Raw genomic sequence first — 18,429 nt, 5'->3', positions numbered from 1 at the left:
GGTATTCTGCATATCTTGGTTGTAACAGAGTGGTTATTTGAATTACTGTTGCCTTTCTATCATCTCAAACCGGTCTGCCCATTCTCCTCTGACCTCTGACATCAACAAGGCATTTTCTTCCACTCAACTGTTGCTCACTGAATATTTTCTCTTTTTTGGACTATATTCTCTAAACCCTAGAGATGGCTCTGTATGAAAATCCCAGCAGATCAGCAGTTTTAAAAAACTCAGACCAGCCCGTCTGGCACCAACGTTCAAAGTCACTTAAATCCTCTTTCCTCCCAATCTGATGCTCGGTTTTAACTATAGCAAGTTGTCTTCACAAAGTCTAGATGCCTAAATGCATTGATTTGCTGCCATGTGATTGGCTGATTAGCAATTTGTGTTACCAAGCAATTGAACAGGTGTACTGAATAAAGTGGGTGAGTGTATATTAAACAGATATTTTAGTTCTGATTATATGCTAGCTAGACAGAGGTCACCTCCATCAATATCCAGCTATACCTAAAATATCAGTTGAGATTAAATTATAGCTTGAGGGCCCACTGACACCTAGGTGTGTGGTAATGCATACACTTTCCCTGCGTTGAGGTGCACTGCAGCAAACATTTAGTTTTCATGGGCTCTCAACCCAAGATGATTATTCACATTTGCGCACTGCGATACAATGCAATACATGTGCAATTCAGAACAGCTCTTTGTTACAGTTCGCAGAGGTGTGAATACAACGTAAATGATCTTTCTTGCTTACAGATTCAACAGACTAATTTCTATATTACCACCTTATAGCATCCCACCTTATAAAACCCACAATGGACATTTTTACCAATCATTACCGATTACAGAAAGCTTTGCCTGTCAGGTTTCCACCACATATCTTCTGTTGACCGACGTCACACTAGGAAAACTTTAGCATGTGACACAGATAGTAAAAGTCTGTGTGCACCTTCCAAATCAAATTAGATGGCTCTCACAAGCGGCTATTTAGCATTTGCATTGAGTAAATTAATTCCATCCGTGCGACTGTTGTCGTGTGCTTAGCATCAGGGGTCATCACTGTCACGTAGAATCCTGAAAATCCAGTTTTACAAGATGGATGATACGCAAGTCCTTAAAAATATTTTGGATGTGTAAACCTTGAGGGTTAGATAACCTCTTCTAGAAAACTTCAGCAACACTTGACTGTAAACAGTATATAAAACCGGTAGCCGTTCAAGGAATCCTGACCGCAGACCACTAGATCTTAGGATGACCACAAAGAGTCCAATATAAAAGGAAAACAAGTCATGGGTTTAAAATCATATGTTAATTGTGCATTGAAAAACCTAAAAGGACCACAAAAAAAAAAAGGATGTGCTAAGATTATCAGTATATCCAATGACTTGAATGTCATTCTAAAACAGAGGTCTCCAAACTTTTTAAACAAAGGGCCAGGCATTCTGGTTTTTTTATCAGTTCAGTCACGTTTCTTACAAGAAAAGAAGGATCAGTTCAGATCCGTTTTTCATCAGTTTACATCCATTTTTTTTACATCCTTTACCAATACAAAAACAGACCGTGTGATCATTTACGTCCGTTTTTCTTCCGTTCCCTTCTTCTTTTTTTTGCGGAAGAAAAATAGGGTTTTCTTCTGTTTCAAAAAAAGTATGTTAACGGATTCGGACATTAAAGGATGATCATCTGTTTGCATTCGCTAGTCCATAGAAACACATAGGTGTCTGTTTTTCATCCGTAAATGGACAGATGAAAAATGGACATTACAGAACACCCATGTGAAAGAGCCCTTAGATTTTAGAGGGGCCAGACTGTGACAAGTAGGAGAAGAAAATGTCCTGGCATCGGTAACTATGCCACATCATTGGTGTCAGTGGGAAGAATAGTCCGCCGTACCAATGCCACATCATTGGTGTCAGTGGGAAGAATAGTCCGCCATCATTGGTGTCAGTGGGAAGAATAGTCCGCCATCATTGGTGTCAGTGGGAAGAATAGTGCCCCATCATTGGTGTCAGTGGGAGGAATAGTGCCCCATCATTGGTATCTGTGGGAGGAATAGTGCCACATCATTGGTGTCAGTGGGAAGAATAGTGCCCCATCATTGGTGTCAGTGGGAGGAATAGTGCCCCATCATTGGTGTCAGTAGGAGGAATAGTGCCCCATCATTGGTGTCAGTGGGAGGAATAGTACCTCACTGTTGATGTCATTGGCAGGAATTATGCCCCATTGTTAAATGTCAGTGGGCGGAATAGTGCTCCAAGGGCCGGATAAAGGCAAGCAAAGCCTGTATTCGGCCCCCGGGCCCCAGTTTGGAGACCACTGTACAAAAAAAAAAAACTACATTTCTTTTAACTTTTTTTTTAACTGTTTTTTAAATTAATGTACTTTCTTGAACCAAAACCACATTCACTGTTAGAAATTTGTTCAAAAAAACAAACATTTTCCATCCTGCTACTTCAAAATGTCTTGTCCCCGCGGGTGAAAATTAAGGTCATTTTGAACTCATTAAAGATTAGAAAATTAAAAAAAAAAAAGGAAATAAATTCTATTAGTCAGTGTATGGCCAGCTTAAGTCCAGCTAAAACATATGCTGGAGATGTAACAAGTACCATGTACCAAGTTCTAAGTATCTCTTGTTGTCTATTGGTGGGATCTCTGTTCTCAAGTCCCTGAACCTTCACACTTGCTGTGACCATTTTAAGGGGTTCCCCCACTCTTCTTGAGTTTGAAATTGACTTAATTTTATGGAGAATGGATAGGGAACAAGCAAAGATAGGCAAGAACTCCAAAAAGAGTCAGGAATTACATCAGGAAGATCACACTGTAGTAGTATCCAACACCAAAAAAAAAAAAAGAAGAAGAAGCCGTGGCTGACTCAGCCTACCAGCCTCAAGCTATACTATATATATATCATGAAGTCTCATCAGGAATCTCACATGTATGAGAAAAGAGATAAAGGAACAGCCAAGCACTTCTGATGTGTAACCTAATTTATATTTAAAAATCTGTTAAAAAAACACTCATATGGATCAAAGAAATAGTGCTATACATCCACAGTAACTTGGGACCCAATAAGTACACATGTGTGATGATGCACAACATCCAGATCCTACCTACGCGTTTCATCACAATTGAGCCCCTGATGATGTCCAGGCCTCAATTACATCATTTGTGGTGAAACGTGTAGGGCAGTGCCAGACATAGTGACATCATCACTCAGATTCATCATTTATGTGTTGAAATATTTATGTTTGTGTTTAATTAGCGCTACACTTGTTTTATGAGTCCTTACTTAACCGCTTGCAGACCAGCTATGTACTCGTACGTCACTGGACTTCAAGCAGTTATACCGGCATGAGGTCTGCAGTTTCAGGCATTATCCCGGCACCGTTTTTTGTTTTTTTTTTTGTTTTAGAGCAGGGGGGGTCGACTCTCTTGTAAAATCAGTTAGTTAGCCACTCAATTGCTTTTACAAGCAATGGGAAGGGACGTCCCCTCCTGCTGCTCTCTCAGGCTCTCCTGTCCCACCACGTTTGCCGGCTGGTATCAGCTGTATCAGTTTTCATAGCCTATCCACTATAGAAACCAGGAAGCGATGACCTGAGATCACTTCCGGTTTACTCAGAACTAAAGACGGCACCATTTTTAAAAAATTTAAAGCATTCAAACACCGATCTTGGTGTTTTGAATGCTTTCAAGTGCTGAGGAGGGATTTTGGATCTAATTGACCTCAGATCCCTCCATAAAGAGTATCTGTCATGTGCCTATTGTTGTTACAAGGATGTTTACATTTGTTGTTACCGCAATAAAAGGGATAAAAAAATAATAAAGCAACAGTGTAAAAATAAAAATTAAATAATTAAAAGTGTCCCCCGTTCCGTCGTGCGCATAGGCGAAAAACACGTCTGTCCCGCATGCGCAAACAACAATCACCCCACAATGTGAAGTATCATCACAAACGTCAGATCATGGGCAGTAATTCTAGCACTGGACCTCCTCTGTAAATCTAAAGTGGTAACCTGCAAAGGCTTTTTTAACCTCCCTAACGGTATTCCCGAGTGTAGCTCGGGGTAAAATGTCTATACCAAAAGCGGTAACCCCGAGCTACACTTGGGCTTACCATGCGGCGCTGCTCAGGGGGTCCCTGCAGCACTTACCTTGTCCTGCGGTCCCGCGAAGTGTCCCCTACAGCGTCCCCGGCCATCTCCTCCGGCGGATGACGGTATCCGCCTCCTGTGTTCCGGTCCCTGTGACGCCGGGACGTACGGGCGCCGCCGCCGCTGCCGCCGGCGGGAAATTTGAAAATTTAAAAAAAATGTAATTTTTTTCAAAACGATTTTACATAGTAAAACATTGCTGTTTCAACCCATTTCACGTACATATTGTCCCTAGTGCTCTGTCCTGTCCCGTCTGCATTTTGATTGTTCTTTCTGCCTGGAAACGTAGAAAAGTCCATGGCGTCCAAAAAGTGTCCCTTTAGGTCAAAAGCGGTTTTAGACCGGCTAGAGAACAGCGATAGTAAATCAGAACCACTTGCAGAATTGAGTGATAATGATTCGTGGGGGAAATTCGTCATCAGACACTGAAAACAATTTTGTGACTTTGCTCAACGATGTGCGAACTTGGCGCTCTATTTCAAATTTCAGTGTTTTTGGTTTGATTATATTATTGAATTAAATGTATGATTTAGAATCTTGTTCAGACAGATTTCAGTGAGTTATTCCTAAAAATTACAGCCTACAATAAAAAAACTACATATTTCCATGCAAAATAATGTACCGCTTTCAGCACCAAAAATATGAAATAATCATACCGCCAGGGAGGTTAAGCATCACTTATGAATAGTAAAATTTATATCGTTTGTCGCCATTGCATAGGCGCACACAATTTTAAACCATGACATGTTTGGTATCTATTTACTCGCTGTAACATTATCTTTTTTTTAGATTTTACAAAAAATTGGGTTATGTATTTTTTTTTTGTTGCATTAAAATCCCAAAAAATTGCGTTTGAAAAACTGCTGTGCAAATACTGTGCAAATTACAAAATTGCAATACAAAATTGCAGAGCCTGCTAATTTATTCTCTAGGGCCTCTGCTTTAATAAACAAAAAATTATATATATATATATATATATATATATATATATATATATATATAATTATTATTATTTATTTTTTTTTTAGCATCAACATTTTACACATTGTACATTCACATCAGTTCCTGCCATCAAGGAGCTTACAATCTAAGGTACCTATCTCACATGCATGTATACACAAACTAGGGCAGTTTAAACCCGATTTCAATTAATCTACCAGCATGCCTCTAGTGTATAGGGGACAACCAGAGTACCCGGGGGAAACACACGCAAGCACAGGGAGAACATACAAACTCCAGCAGGTAGCTGGTGTCCTGGTTGGGATTAAAACCAGGGTCACCAATGCAGCAAAGCAGAAATGCAAGCTGCTAGACCACTGTGCTGCCCAAAATGAAGAAAAAAAAAAAAAAGGTTATATATACTTTATTTTAACTAATGATAACTAATGATAGACATTATAAAAGTGATTTGACACATTTGTACTGTGAAAATTTTTTTTAAAAAACCCCAAACACTCAGCATAAGCTATAATTCCTTTTTAAGAAATTGCACGCAGAAAAGCGCTACGACACCTCCAGTACAACAGGACGTTTCTCCGCTTTGGCATACTTGGTCTTGTATAAACAGGGACACAGATAGTATCACTTACAAGGGTTGTACGGTAGTAACTGTTTCAATGGATGAGCTGAATTAAAGAATGTCTTATCACGCCATATCTAGAGAGATCCTTAGGCCTCTGAACAAGTACAAACGTTTTGGAAAAAGCCAACAATTAAAATAGGTTGCTAATGCCAAATGCACTATACGGTGCCATGGACAAACCCAGAATGTATCTAAACGTAGATATGAAAAACTATACTATATATATCCTACCTTCTATGTAGTGCTGTTCTTTTATATATTGTATCTAATGCATTCTTTTTCTTCTGCAGGCTTCTGTTCCAACAGTAAGATCTGTTTTTTAAAAACAAGCTGTGAAAGATTTACGGATGTCATCAAGACCAATACAGGGTCCACAGCATCGGGCAGCGTTGTCACCCTCTTACAGGAAGTGACTGGGGCTGACTTTTAACCTCCTCAGCGGTCTGATTATTTCCGATTTTTTGTGCTGAAAGCGGTACCATTTTTTTGCATGGAAATATGTATTATTATTATTATTATTACATCGAGTTTATATAGCGCCAAAGGGTTTGCTCAGCGCTGTACAATAGGGGGGACAATACATGGCACAGTACAACAAAAACAGACAACGTACGAGGGGTAAGAGGGCCCTAATCTTTCAAGCTTACAATCTAGGAGGGAGGGGGTAGTGGAACAATAGGAAGTGGCTGAGGGGAATGAAGTGGTGGGAGGAATGAGGGAGAATGGCCGCTAGGTGAGGGTGGGGTAGGCTACAAATATGTAGTTTTTTATTGTAGGCTGTAATTTTTAGGAATAACTCACTGAAATCTGTCCAAACAAGAGTCTAGTAAACATCCCGGGTATGATAAAATTTGAAACACGAAATCATAAATTATAATTTAATAAATAATCATAAAAAATAATAATATAATAATAATAAATTTAATTCAATAATATAATCAAACCAAAAACACTGAAATTTGAAATACAGAGGCAAATTCGCACATCGCTGAGCAAAGTCGCAAAATCGTTTTCAGTGTCTGATGACGAATTTCCCCACGAATCATTATCACTCAATTCTGCAAGTGGTTCTGATTTACTATCGCTGTTCTCTAGCTGATCTAAAACCGCTTTTGACCTAAAGGGACGCTTTTTGGACGCCATGGACTTTTCTAAGTTTCAGGCAGAAAGAACAGTAAAAATGCAGGCAGGGCACAGGACAAAGCACTCGGGACAAAATGTATGTGAAATGGGTTGAAACAGCAATGTTTTACTATGTAATAGTCATTTTAAAAAAAATTACATTTTTTAAAAATTTCAAATTTGCCGCCGGTTCCGGCACCCGTACGTCCCGACGTCACAGGGACTGGAACACGGAAGCCAGATGCTGGCATCGGCCGGAGGAGATGGCCGGGGACGCTGCAGGGGACACATCGTGGGAGCGAAGGACAAGGTAAGCGCTGCAGGGAATCCCAGAGCAACGCCGCATGGTAAGCCCGGGGTTACCGCTTTTGGTACTGACATTTTACGCCGAGCTACACTCGGGAATACCGCTAGGGAGGTTAAGTTCACCTTTACCAAAAAAATAGCCTAATACACAAGGGGGGATATGATCTCCATGTATAATACATAAGGGGGGATATGATCTCCATGTATAATACATAAGGGGGGATATGATCTCCATGTATAATACATAAGGGGGATATGATCTCCATGTATAATACATAAGGGAGGGCTATGATCTCCATGTATAATACATAAGGGGGATATGATCTCCATGTATAATACATAAGGGGGGATATGATCTCCATGTATAATACATAAGGGGGGATATGATCTCCATGTATAATACATAAGGGGGGATATGATCACCATGTATAATACATAAGGGGGGTATGATCTCCATGTATAATACATAAGGGGGGGATATGATCACCATGTATAATACATAAGGGGGGGATATGATCTCCATGTATAAATACATCAGTGGTTCATATAGTGAACTTGGTGTAGAGTTATTCCCCCTGAGGTCATCACAGAGGACAAGGGGGCACGCTTTACATCTGGAGGAAAAGAAATATAATCTCCAAACACAGAAAGGTTTCTTCACAGTAAGAGCTGTGAAAATGTGGAATAGACTCCCTCAAGAGTTGGTTCTGGCCAGCTCAGTGGATTGCTTTAAAAAAAGTCCTGGATTCGTTCTTAGATACACAGAATATAACTGGATACTAACATTTATAGGGAAAGCTGATCCAGGGAATATCTGATCGCCTCTCGGGGGATCAGGAAGGAATTTTTTTTCCCAAATCTGATCAAATTGGATCGTGCTTTTGCTGGTTTTTTTTGCCTTCCTCTGGATTAACTGTGGGTATAGGATTATAACTTCTTTTTTTTTTTTTTTTAATGGTTGAACTGGATGGACTTTTGTCTTTTTTCAGCCAGACTATGTAACGGCAAGGCTATGTGTGGGTCCATTTATTGTTTAAAGATGGAATATGCCTTTAAAGATACCATATAGTATAGATGACCTATAGTAGACCTCGACAGCCTGATCTTGGTGGTATCAGAATGATGGATTATGTTGTTGCAACCATTAATGCTCCATTCACACTTGTGCGACTTGTCATGCGCCTTTGGACATCAAAGCCGCTTGATAAGTCGCAGCCTATTATTTTCAATGGCACCCATTCAAATTGGTGCGAGCAGGTACCTGCACTACTTTGGTGCGACTTTGGTCCAGAGAATGTAAAGTCGGATCAAGAGAGCGGGGCTAGTCTCGGCACCTGTATTGGTACATATTTTCATATCAGCCGGTATTTTTGGCCGAACTTTCGGTGCATCCCTACTGCCTACCATAGCTAATAAACAATCACCTGGATTGACTGAAAATGACCATCAGCAACTCGTTTCTAAAATGCTGGAAAATAACAGCTTTATCTATGGCATGTGATATCATAGTGCAGTGACTTTACACGTCTGCATGAATTAATTCTAGCTGTACAAATGAAAAATTCTACATATCTATCTCACCTACAGCAGCGGTACACAAAATTATCATCATGACCAGGACTGTCGAAAGTGATGGGAAATTCAACATTCACTTGTCACCACTCCAGCAATAAAAGGGAAATCTTCCAATGGGGACACTTGTTTTGGTAACATACACTTGGAGGAAAATTTCCCTAAAGTAACACAGACAGCCAAAAAAAAAACAAAAAAAAAAAAAACACACGACAAAGCATTTAACTCCTCCTTAAACCTGGTACACACAGGAAGTTTTTATTTTTCGTTCAACTCCTAGATTGTAAGCTCCCAGGATCAGGGCCCTTCTATCCCTCTTGTATTGAACTGTATTGTTGCTGTATTGTCTCCCATTATATTGTAAAGCGCTGAGCAAACTGTTGGTGCTATATAAATCCTGTTTAATAGTAATAATAATATAAATAGTAAAAAAAAAAAATTTTAAATTTAGCTGCGAGTTTCTTGTTACTACCATAACCTACCACCAAAGAACAACCCAAAATAAATGTTCCAGCTCTTGACGATCACAGCGATACCATATATGTGGATATTGGGCAGCACAGTGGATAAATGGTTAGCACTTCCACCTGGCAGTACTGGGGTCGTTGGTTTGAATCCCATCCATGGCACCACCTGCCTGGAGTTTGCATGTTCTCCCTGTGCCTGTGTGGGTTTCCTCTGGGTACTCCAGTTTCCTCCCACACTCCAAAGACATGCTGGTAGGTTCATTGGATCCTGTCTGAATTGGCCCTAGTATGTGTATGTATGAATGAATGTAAGTTAGGGACCTTAGATTGTACGCCCCTTGAGGGTTAGGGACTGATGTGAATGTACAATATATATGTAAAGTGCTGCGTAAATTGACAGCATTATATAAGTACCTATAATAAATAAATAAATGTAGTGTTGTGGATGACTTTACCGATTTGGTATTTTCAATACTGGACTTGATTGGTCTGATGAAAAAGACATTTTTGATGTTATGATAGCCTTAATGTAGCAATTTGCGTTCAACCTAGGCACGAGCGATTGCATGCAAGCAACGAACGTCAAGAACAATGTAAAGTGCTGTGTAAATTGACGGCGCTATATAAGTACCTGAAATAAATAAATGTTGTTATTTGTTGTTTGTACCCCAAATACAGCCCAGAAACAATATGTTTTATTATTACCTATGTCCCCATCAGGGAGATTTCCCACCACTTTTTTCATCTGAGACAACATGAAATCTTCCAAAAATAAAAGTGAAAACCCACCTTTGACATCTGTCAAATAGGAATTCCCATTTGGAGACATCCCCTTTACTCTTGCTCTGCTGACGAATGTAAACTTTTTTCATTTCCCCTCATGATGTGTCCTGGTGTCCATTTGGGCAGAAGTTAGAGTTGACTATGCCCATTTTGGATAAATACGGCAATGAAGAACCTGAGAGAGGTTCAAACCCATTTTCACTCCACCCAAAGTAAATTGAGCTTCACTACAAGAACTTAAAAGTCTAGTGGGGTCATGATCCCAATAAAAAGGTCCCTCAGAGGAAATCTGAAACCCTCCCATAGTGAGCAGTAGGGAGAATAGATGGGGTGTAGACAGCCTGCAGCTGTCAGTGTATACAGCCAATACAGTCATCATACAAGCATTTCTATTGCTGTGTGTGAAACCAGAATGTTTGGTTCTCTCCTTTTGACCAGTTCAGACAAAGATCTGACAGATATGTCATTGGCTTTGCTATAGGAAAACAACTGACAGATGTTACTAAATTATCTGACACTTCCTACAGTTCCAACTTCTTCTCCCCACTGCTGAAGGAATCATACAGAGATTTCCAAGCTGGTCAGAAAATGCCTACAACCAATGACTTTGGGGAATTTATTACCATAGTATGTTCATTTATGCAGTTAGTGCCAGGATATCCTGGACTGCTAGCCAACAGAAAACGCAACTGGCCGGATCACGATGCCAATACTGGGCAGGCTACGTTTTCATGGTTTTCGGCATCACATACAACGATCAGGCTGTACTTAGACCCCCAGTGAAGGATAACTTCTGTTTTTCCCTTGAAGAGGTCTTCCAATATGTCGGAGGTACTCTCCAATTAACTAGGTAATTATCCCATTTGCATGGGACAGATCGCCAGTTACGGGAGACAAGACAGAGAGAGACCGCCGTAGCGACAGAGGATGTTCAAATCCCTCATCACCCCAGGCAGACTCTGAAGGTGACTGTGTGCAGCCTAAAAAAAAAAAAAAAAGGCAAGTGATGCAAAAGAGTCAAACATCACTTAGGCCACATGGGGTTAACATCATAACTGTAACAATTTCTTCCAAGCAAAGGAAATGTTCATTATCACCGGAGAAGATGTTCGGGCATGCTGGAAATTTTGTTTAAAAAACAAAACCGATAGAACATTTGCAGTCTAATTTCCACTCAAGAGGCTGAGAAGGTTAAAAAAAACAAAAACAAACACAAAAAAAAACACATACATCAGAGACATGAGATCTAAAAGATGAAGATATCTGAAGAATAGATCATATACTAATCTAATCAAATTTTATTTCAATCAAAGTTCTGATGTTAGGAGCAGCACATAATCCTTATGTTGTCAGCTGTAGTAAATAGATAGGAAGGTATATTATATATATTCATTTTAAACTATTTTTTTTTACATTTCTTCAGTTGCTTCCTGGTTTCTGGTGTAGGCTAAAATGATGTTGTACAGGCAGCACAGTGGCTAAATGGTTAGCACTTCCGCCTGGCAGTACTAGGGTTGTTGGTTCAAATCCCAACCACAGCACCACCTGCCTGGAGTTTGCATGTTCTCCCTGTGCCTGTGTGGGTTTCCTCTGGGTACTCCAGATTCCTCCCACACTCCAAAGACATGCTGGTAGGTTAATTGGATCCTGTCTAAACTGGCCCTAGTATGTGTATGTATGAATGTAAGTTAGGGACCTTAGATTGTACCCCCCTTGAGGGTTAGGGACTGATGTGAATGTACAATATATATGTAAAGTGCTGCGTAAATTGACAGCATTATATAAGTACCTATAATAAATAAATAAATGTAGTGTTGTGGATGACTTTACCGATTTGGTATTTTCAATACTGGACTTGATTGATCTGATGAAAAAGACATTTTTGAGGTTACGATAGCCTTAATGTAGCGATTTGCGTTCAACCTAGGCACGAGCGATTGCATGCAAGCAACGAACGTCAAGAACAATGCAACACACACATTATTCTCTACTTTTGATGATCTGAAAATGACCATTAACAATATCAAAACCTGTAAATCTCTGATATACCCTATTAGCGAGGCCTCCAAAGCTGTTTGTTCTTTTTCTTGTTATTGTAAATTCAAAAAAAGTCTCAAAAAAAAAAAAAAAGGTATAAACATCCATCAAAAAAAGGTGAAGGTATATGAATAAGAAGAAGGCCTCCAAGATTCCCATTCACACCCAAGCAATTTGAAGCGCTTTAACGCTCATCAACATTCCTATTATATTCAATGGTACGTGTGTCACGTCCCTTGATGTTTGTTGATAAAAACTCGAAAAAGCTTCTTTAGGGCGCTTTTTGGCCTTTATAGACTTCAATGTGAGCACCTAAAAAAAGATACTGCAATGGATAAGTTCACCTTTTAGTAAAGAAAAACAAAAACTGTGTAACAAACATTAGGAAGACGCTCCACGATCACCTGAAAACTCCCATGCTCAAGTGTGAATGGTGGGTAAAGAATCAAATCATATACAGTATTAATCTAATCAAATTTTATACTGTAGTAGGAATTGAATCTCCATCTCATAAAGCAATGGAGTAACGAAGACCCAGAGTATTGACGTAAATAATTCAGAGCTGCCACAATGTATTACGCTTTCTTGAAGGTATCGATCATTTCTCATAGTAATATTAGATCTCATCTCAAAGTATAGTGCTCACTTTAAAGCCTTGCTAAAACGAAGACGATGGATGAAGACCAGGCACCTCTACCATGTTTTGAAGTATACAAGTATAATCAAAGCCCAAGCTTTCTTTTTTTTTTCAGCCCATTTTGTATAGAGTAGGGGGAAGGTTTTTTTGCCATCTGTGTCCCATTGGGAAACATTTTCTTCACTTTCTGTCCTATGGAAAACTGGACGCTACCTTTACTAAAATGTCCTACAACAGTACAACTATCTAAGCCAGTGTTACTCAACCAGGGTTCTGTGGAGCTCTAGGGCTCTGTGGAGCTCTAGGGTTCTGTGGAATCTAGGGTTCTGTGGAGCTCTAGGGTTCTGTGGAGCTCTAGGGTTCTGTGGAGCTCTTGGGTTCTGTGAAGCTCTAGGGTTCTGTGGAATCTAGGGTTCTGTGGAGCTCTAGGGTTCTGTGGAATCTAGGGTTCTCTGGAGTTCTAGGGTTCTGTGGAATCTAGGGTTCTGTGGAGCTCTAGGGTTCTGTGGAATCTAGGGTTCTGTGGAGCTCTAGGGTTCTGTGGAATCTAGGGTTCTCTGGAGCTCTAGGGTTCTGTGGAATCTAGGGTTCTGTGGAGCTCTAGGGTTCTGTGGAATCTAGGGTTCTCTGGAGCTCTAGGGTTCTGTGGAGCTCTAGGGTTCTGTGGAGCTCTAGTGTTCCTCTGAGCAATAAGCAATTCCTGAATCTCAGATAAGTAACCACTGACACCAACGATCTTTTTTGGCTATTTGTACAGGGGGCATTCTTCCCAATAACTACAAAAGGTGAGGAGCATTTTTCGCTCGATCAATCAGCAACAATTGACAAAATTTTGCCATAGAGGTAGAGTTGAAATCAATAGCTTGTCCAATGATCTATGAAGGGTCTTCTGTTTGGGATTTTTATTCAATTCAACCACAGTACCACCTAAGTGACTTATGTCTTGACCATGGAGTTGGGTCTTGTTAACACTTCGTTCTTGGTGACATCTGCCCATCTATGGTTTTCCTTAACCTTTCTTGCTGTTACAGTCACTTAGGTTGTCATCATGATGTTACTGAAGAGCCAAATATGACAAATACTTGACAACACAATTGCCATATGTATCAATTGTGAATGGAATGTGTGTTTGTGGCACAGAAAGCAAAGACTCCAGTATGTTGTGTCCTACAAATTCCTGTCTACTGGACTCCTGCAACAATCATAAATCTGCCAGGACAACTAAGCCACTCTTACAGAAATACGTGACATTTAAGCTCAGTAAGCTTTGCTCTACTTATTAAACATGATCACGTTGACCAAACAACCCTATGGCCCAGTGGACACAAGGCGAACAAATATCACCTGGGCCCATCTCCTGCCCACATGACGCAGCCGAGGCCTACAGGACACAGAGACCTTCCTTCTAATGAAAGATTGCGTGCTCTGAAGACAAGAAAATGACTGAGCACAGAGCAATCAACAAGTGCAAAAATAAAGCAAACCAAAAATCTAACAATAAAAAAAATAAACAAACATAAAAACAACATATTTTTATGGAAATAACTAAAGTATAAAATAACCAAAATTCATTATTGTTCATATTCCATTTTGAAAAAGGTTTATAAAAAGTGTTTGTCACCAAATTTTGAAATTTAAGGTCCCAATACACACTGCTTTTCTCATCAGCAGAATGTAAAAGAAAGCATTGATTGTTTGATTGTGATAACCAAGTAACATTTGGTTAAGAAAGCCATACTGGGAAGTTACTAAAATCTTTTTACAACTATCAATTAAAAGTAAAAAAAAAAACAAAGATGATTCAAGAAAACAGAACGTGTCATAGTGCCTTCTGATTCAGCAAACACACTAAACATTGTTCAAGGCATGCTAAAATGGTCTCTTAATTATACTGTATGTCACTAAAGCATGCCCCAAGCCCTATTTATCGATTTCTAAGGTGGCTCAATCATGCGAAAAGTATAGAGGCTGTCATTGCTGCCCTTTCCTTTGACAATGCTAATGCTCTGGCTGTCATGCTGATGTTTTGGCTCCAATAGCAGAAGGTCTGTGGCTCAAAGGTATTGAAGCTAGCCAGGCAACTAGTATTTTCCAGAGAAGGCCAACAACGGCAGCAAACAATCTTTTCTGATGGCAGAGCCACTTTAAGTGATAAAACAGCTTCATAATTGCATGATAATAAAAAAAATTTAAAAAAATCAAAAACTTTAGGTGGCATAGAAATAATTTTTTTAGTTTTTTACTGACGAAAGATCTGCATGTCTGTGGCCATACAAATTAACCTACAGCAGTGTAAGTGCCTGAAATGAAAACACATGCTTAGGACGAACATTACGGGGCGGTGGTAATTTGCTCACCTTGGTTCGGCCATTAATAATGTAGCTGCCCAGCTTTCCATTACAGTGCATGATAACCTGGTCTATCCTGGACATGAGCATCCCGATGTTCTCACACCCAGGTTCCTTCCCTTCCACCCAGGCAATCTGGTCACCACGAATGTTTTTAGATGGTATGGTCCTCTGACTGACCAGCTGTCCGTCCCGAAACTTCCCACTGCGGTTAAGTAATTCCACCTCGTCGAGGACCCCTGAGCCCAAAGCTTCCCCTAAAAAGTGGTCCTTGACACAAATGCCGTAGTAAGTCATACATGGAACTATATAATCTAAGGCCATTTTTTGGGGAGTGACCAATGAATTATTGTTCGTAGATGGTTTGGCATTATTGGGCCCCTCTCGCCTGCAGGTAAGGTCTTGAGGGGTCTGAGTATCAGTGTGTACCTCGTTTTTCCACCTCTTGCCCTCCATGGGAGGGAATACAGAAGGTCCGCTCTCCGGTGCCATCACCATAACTGTATTCTCTGCTAACCCACTGCCAATCCATTTTCTTTTAACGGACACAGCATCCCTTCGCCCGTTCACCACGACATCTTGGCAACTGCTGGAACCTTCCAAATCCCTTGAATAAGACCCTGCTACGTCTCTATTGACTACGGTGGCTGGCCTGGCCATTCGCATTTCCCCGTTGGGTGCCACCCGAGCCCGCACTGGGGCCACAGTGCATGATGCCAACAGTGCCTCTTCCTCAGCTTCGGCAGACAGGTCCTCAGCAGCAGTTTTCGCCGGGATGGTTAAGGGGCGCAGGTGGCATCGATTGCCCCCATTCAACACGTTGATAGCAGAGTGAACATCTGGAAGCGGGTGAGATGCTTTCACGGTGACTTGTGGGTATCTGTCTACCCCCATCCTGACACACGGCAGAGTGGACGCCGCTCTGGAGTTCCCCTGGTCTTGGCTAGATGGCTTCACTTCACTCTTTACAGGCTGCCCCTGCTGATGCACTCTATCCATGTCAGTGTCAGCATGTCCCCTGCACGTAGCACACGTCCTAGCCCCATCATTCAGAGGGTAGTGCAGGTCACAGCACCAGCCAGCGGGGGTAGGGCACTCATTCTAGTCTTCAGCTGACAAGCAGCACTCGTCTCTGCACTCCTCTCCTCCGCAGTGACAGGCAATTAAGTCAAAGCACAACTTTCTCCTAGAGAAGACAAGCAGAGTGGTGTGGTTAGCACTCCTCCAGCCCCAGATAACACGCCCTGCCTGCTATCTCTGGCTGATACAGCATCTATACACTGTGCACCCTCCCCAATCCTCTGCAATATGCCAGGGATGCTTCCGCAGGACTCTGGGTATCAGGGACATCTGGCAGTGCCAGGCAGATGCAGAGCCTCCTGTCTACCCTGGAGAGAATAAGCCATCGGCATGAGGCTCTGCGCCACAGCCAATCCAGAGAGTCCCTGCCATGGTCAGCTTAGGTGACTTACCGAGACAGCAGAGCGACGTCCTCAGTGTGCCCAGACACTGACACCCAGGGCTGTCTGCAGGCTGTCTGGAGCCCCCACCCTGCTCCTAAATGTATAGAACGCCCAGGAGAGGGCAGAGCAATGATGTACAGAGCTGACGGTGCACGACTGTGTGCTATATGGGGGGGGGCACTCAGTGTAGGAGAGGGCAGAGATCAGGCATTACCTGTGCCCTCTACACCCTGCCCTGTGACCACCTGTGCTTTCCCTAAGCCCATCCTTCACCCTCATGTGCTCTCTGTACCTTACCCTGTGCCCACCTTATCTTGTGCCCACCCCACCCGTGACCTCCTGTGCTCTCTGTACCTTACCCTGTGCCCACCTTATCTTGTGCCCACCCCACCCGTGACCTCCTGTGCTCTATGCACCTTACCTTGTGACCACCTGTGTTCTCTACACCTTATCCGGTACCAACCCTATGCCTGTGCCCACCTGTGCTCTCAGCACTCTATCCTGTGCCCACCTGTGCTCTCAGCACTCTATCCTGTGCCCACCTGTGCTCTCTCCTTACACTGTGCCCACCTGTGCTCTCAGCACTTTATCCTGTGCCCACCTGTGCTCTCCCTCCCTCGGCACATGGCTCACCCTACCCCCTGTGCTCTCTCCACCTTACACTGTGCCTACCCTGCCCCTGTGGTCTTCTGAGCTCCCTCCACCCTGACTGTGTGCCCTCTCCACCTTGCCCACCTGTGTTCTCTGCACCTTATCCTGTGCCTACCAGTGCTCTCTCCCCCTGCACATGGGCCACCCTACCCCTGTACCCACCTGTGCTCTCTCCTTATCCTGTGCCCACCCTTCCCCTGTACCCACCTGTGCTCTCTCCTTACAATGTGCCCACCCTGCCCCTGTACCCACCTGTGCTCTCTCCTTATCCTGTGCCCACCCTGCCCCTGTACCCACCTGTGCTCTCTCCTTATCCTGTGCCCACCTTGCCCCTGTACCCACCTGTGCTCAATCCTCACCTTGCCCCTGTACCCACCTGTGCTCTCTCCTTACACTGTGCCCACCCTGCCCCTGTACCCACCTGTGCTCTCTCCTTACACTGTGCCCACCCTGCCCCTGTACCCACCTGTGCTCTCTCCTTATCCTGTGCCCACCTTGCCCCTGTACCCACCTGTGCTCAATCCTCACCCTGCCCCTGTACCCACCTGTGCTCTCTCCTTACACTGTGCCCACCCTGCCCCTGTACCCACCTGTTCTCTCTCCTCACCCTGCCCCTGTACACACCTGTGCTCTCTCCTCACCCTGCCCCTGTACCCACCTGTTCTCTCTCCTGCCCCTGTACCCACCTGTGCTCTCTCCTCACCCTGCCCCTGTACACACCTGTGCTCTCTCCTCACCCTGCCCCTGTACCCACCTGTTCTCTCTCCTTACCCTGTACCCACCTGTGCTCTCTCCTCTCCCTGCCCCTGTACCCACCTGTGCTCTCTCCTCACCCTGTGCCCTCTTTTCATTCCCCTGTGCCCACACTGCCCTGTGCCCACCCAGCCCCTGTCTCCTCCCCACCTTACCCTGTGCCCACTCCTGTCCCTGGTGCTGTCAGGGCTGGATGTGAGTGTAAGCTCCTGTGCCCAGGCTCTATAGGGCTCCCAGTGATCGCCCCGTGCTCCAGCTGGACATGTTGAGCTCAGGCATCCCCCTCCCGGCACGGAGCTGGCTGCTTGTGTAATAGTAGTGATCTCCCCCTCCTCCTGGACCAAGTCTCCCCCTCCATAAGGCTTTGTGTCATATACACGTGCACCATGATCATGTGACAGGGGACAAGCCGCGCTGACGCATCGTGGCCGCTAGAGGGCGGCGGGCAGGAGCCGATCCCAGCGAGTGACAGCGCTGATTGCAGACGGTGGTAGACACCGGGTGTCCCCCGGGGGGCGATAGAGGCCGGGTGTCCCCTGGAGGTCAGCTCATCCTCC

The 18,429-nt window shown here is 43.1% G+C and overlaps 1 protein-coding gene across 2 annotated transcripts in view; it reads right to left on the bottom strand.

The window, feature by feature from the left end:
* Nucleotides 1–18,204, bottom strand: part of EGLN2 (egl-9 family hypoxia inducible factor 2) — a 68,573-nt gene extending 50,369 nt beyond the window's left edge. Inside the window, exons 1-2 of one of the 2 annotated variants that reach the window (XM_089654195.1) lie at nt 18,028–18,204; nt 15,015–16,191 (exon numbers count right to left, since the gene is read on the bottom strand). In XM_089654195.1, the coding sequence (XP_089510321.1) occupies nt 15,015–16,004 (990 nt within the window). In that variant the 5' untranslated portion in view covers nt 16,005–16,191; nt 18,028–18,204. Of the gene's footprint in view, nt 1–15,014; nt 16,192–16,477; nt 17,311–18,027 lie in introns of those variants that run through there. The other variant, XM_089654196.1, reaches the window with a different exon arrangement.
* Nucleotides 18,205–18,429: the final 225 nt, after the last annotated feature.

This window comes from Staurois parvus, unplaced genomic scaffold (genome assembly GCF_062004578.1).
Source record: "Staurois parvus isolate SC_StPar_1 unplaced genomic scaffold, SC_StPar_1.0 ptg000746l, whole genome shotgun sequence".
In the NCBI taxonomy this organism is placed as follows: domain Eukaryota; kingdom Metazoa; phylum Chordata; class Amphibia; order Anura; family Ranidae; genus Staurois; species Staurois parvus.
Note: the sequence above shows the minus strand (reverse complement) of the source record. Positions and strands in the feature narration are given on the sequence as shown.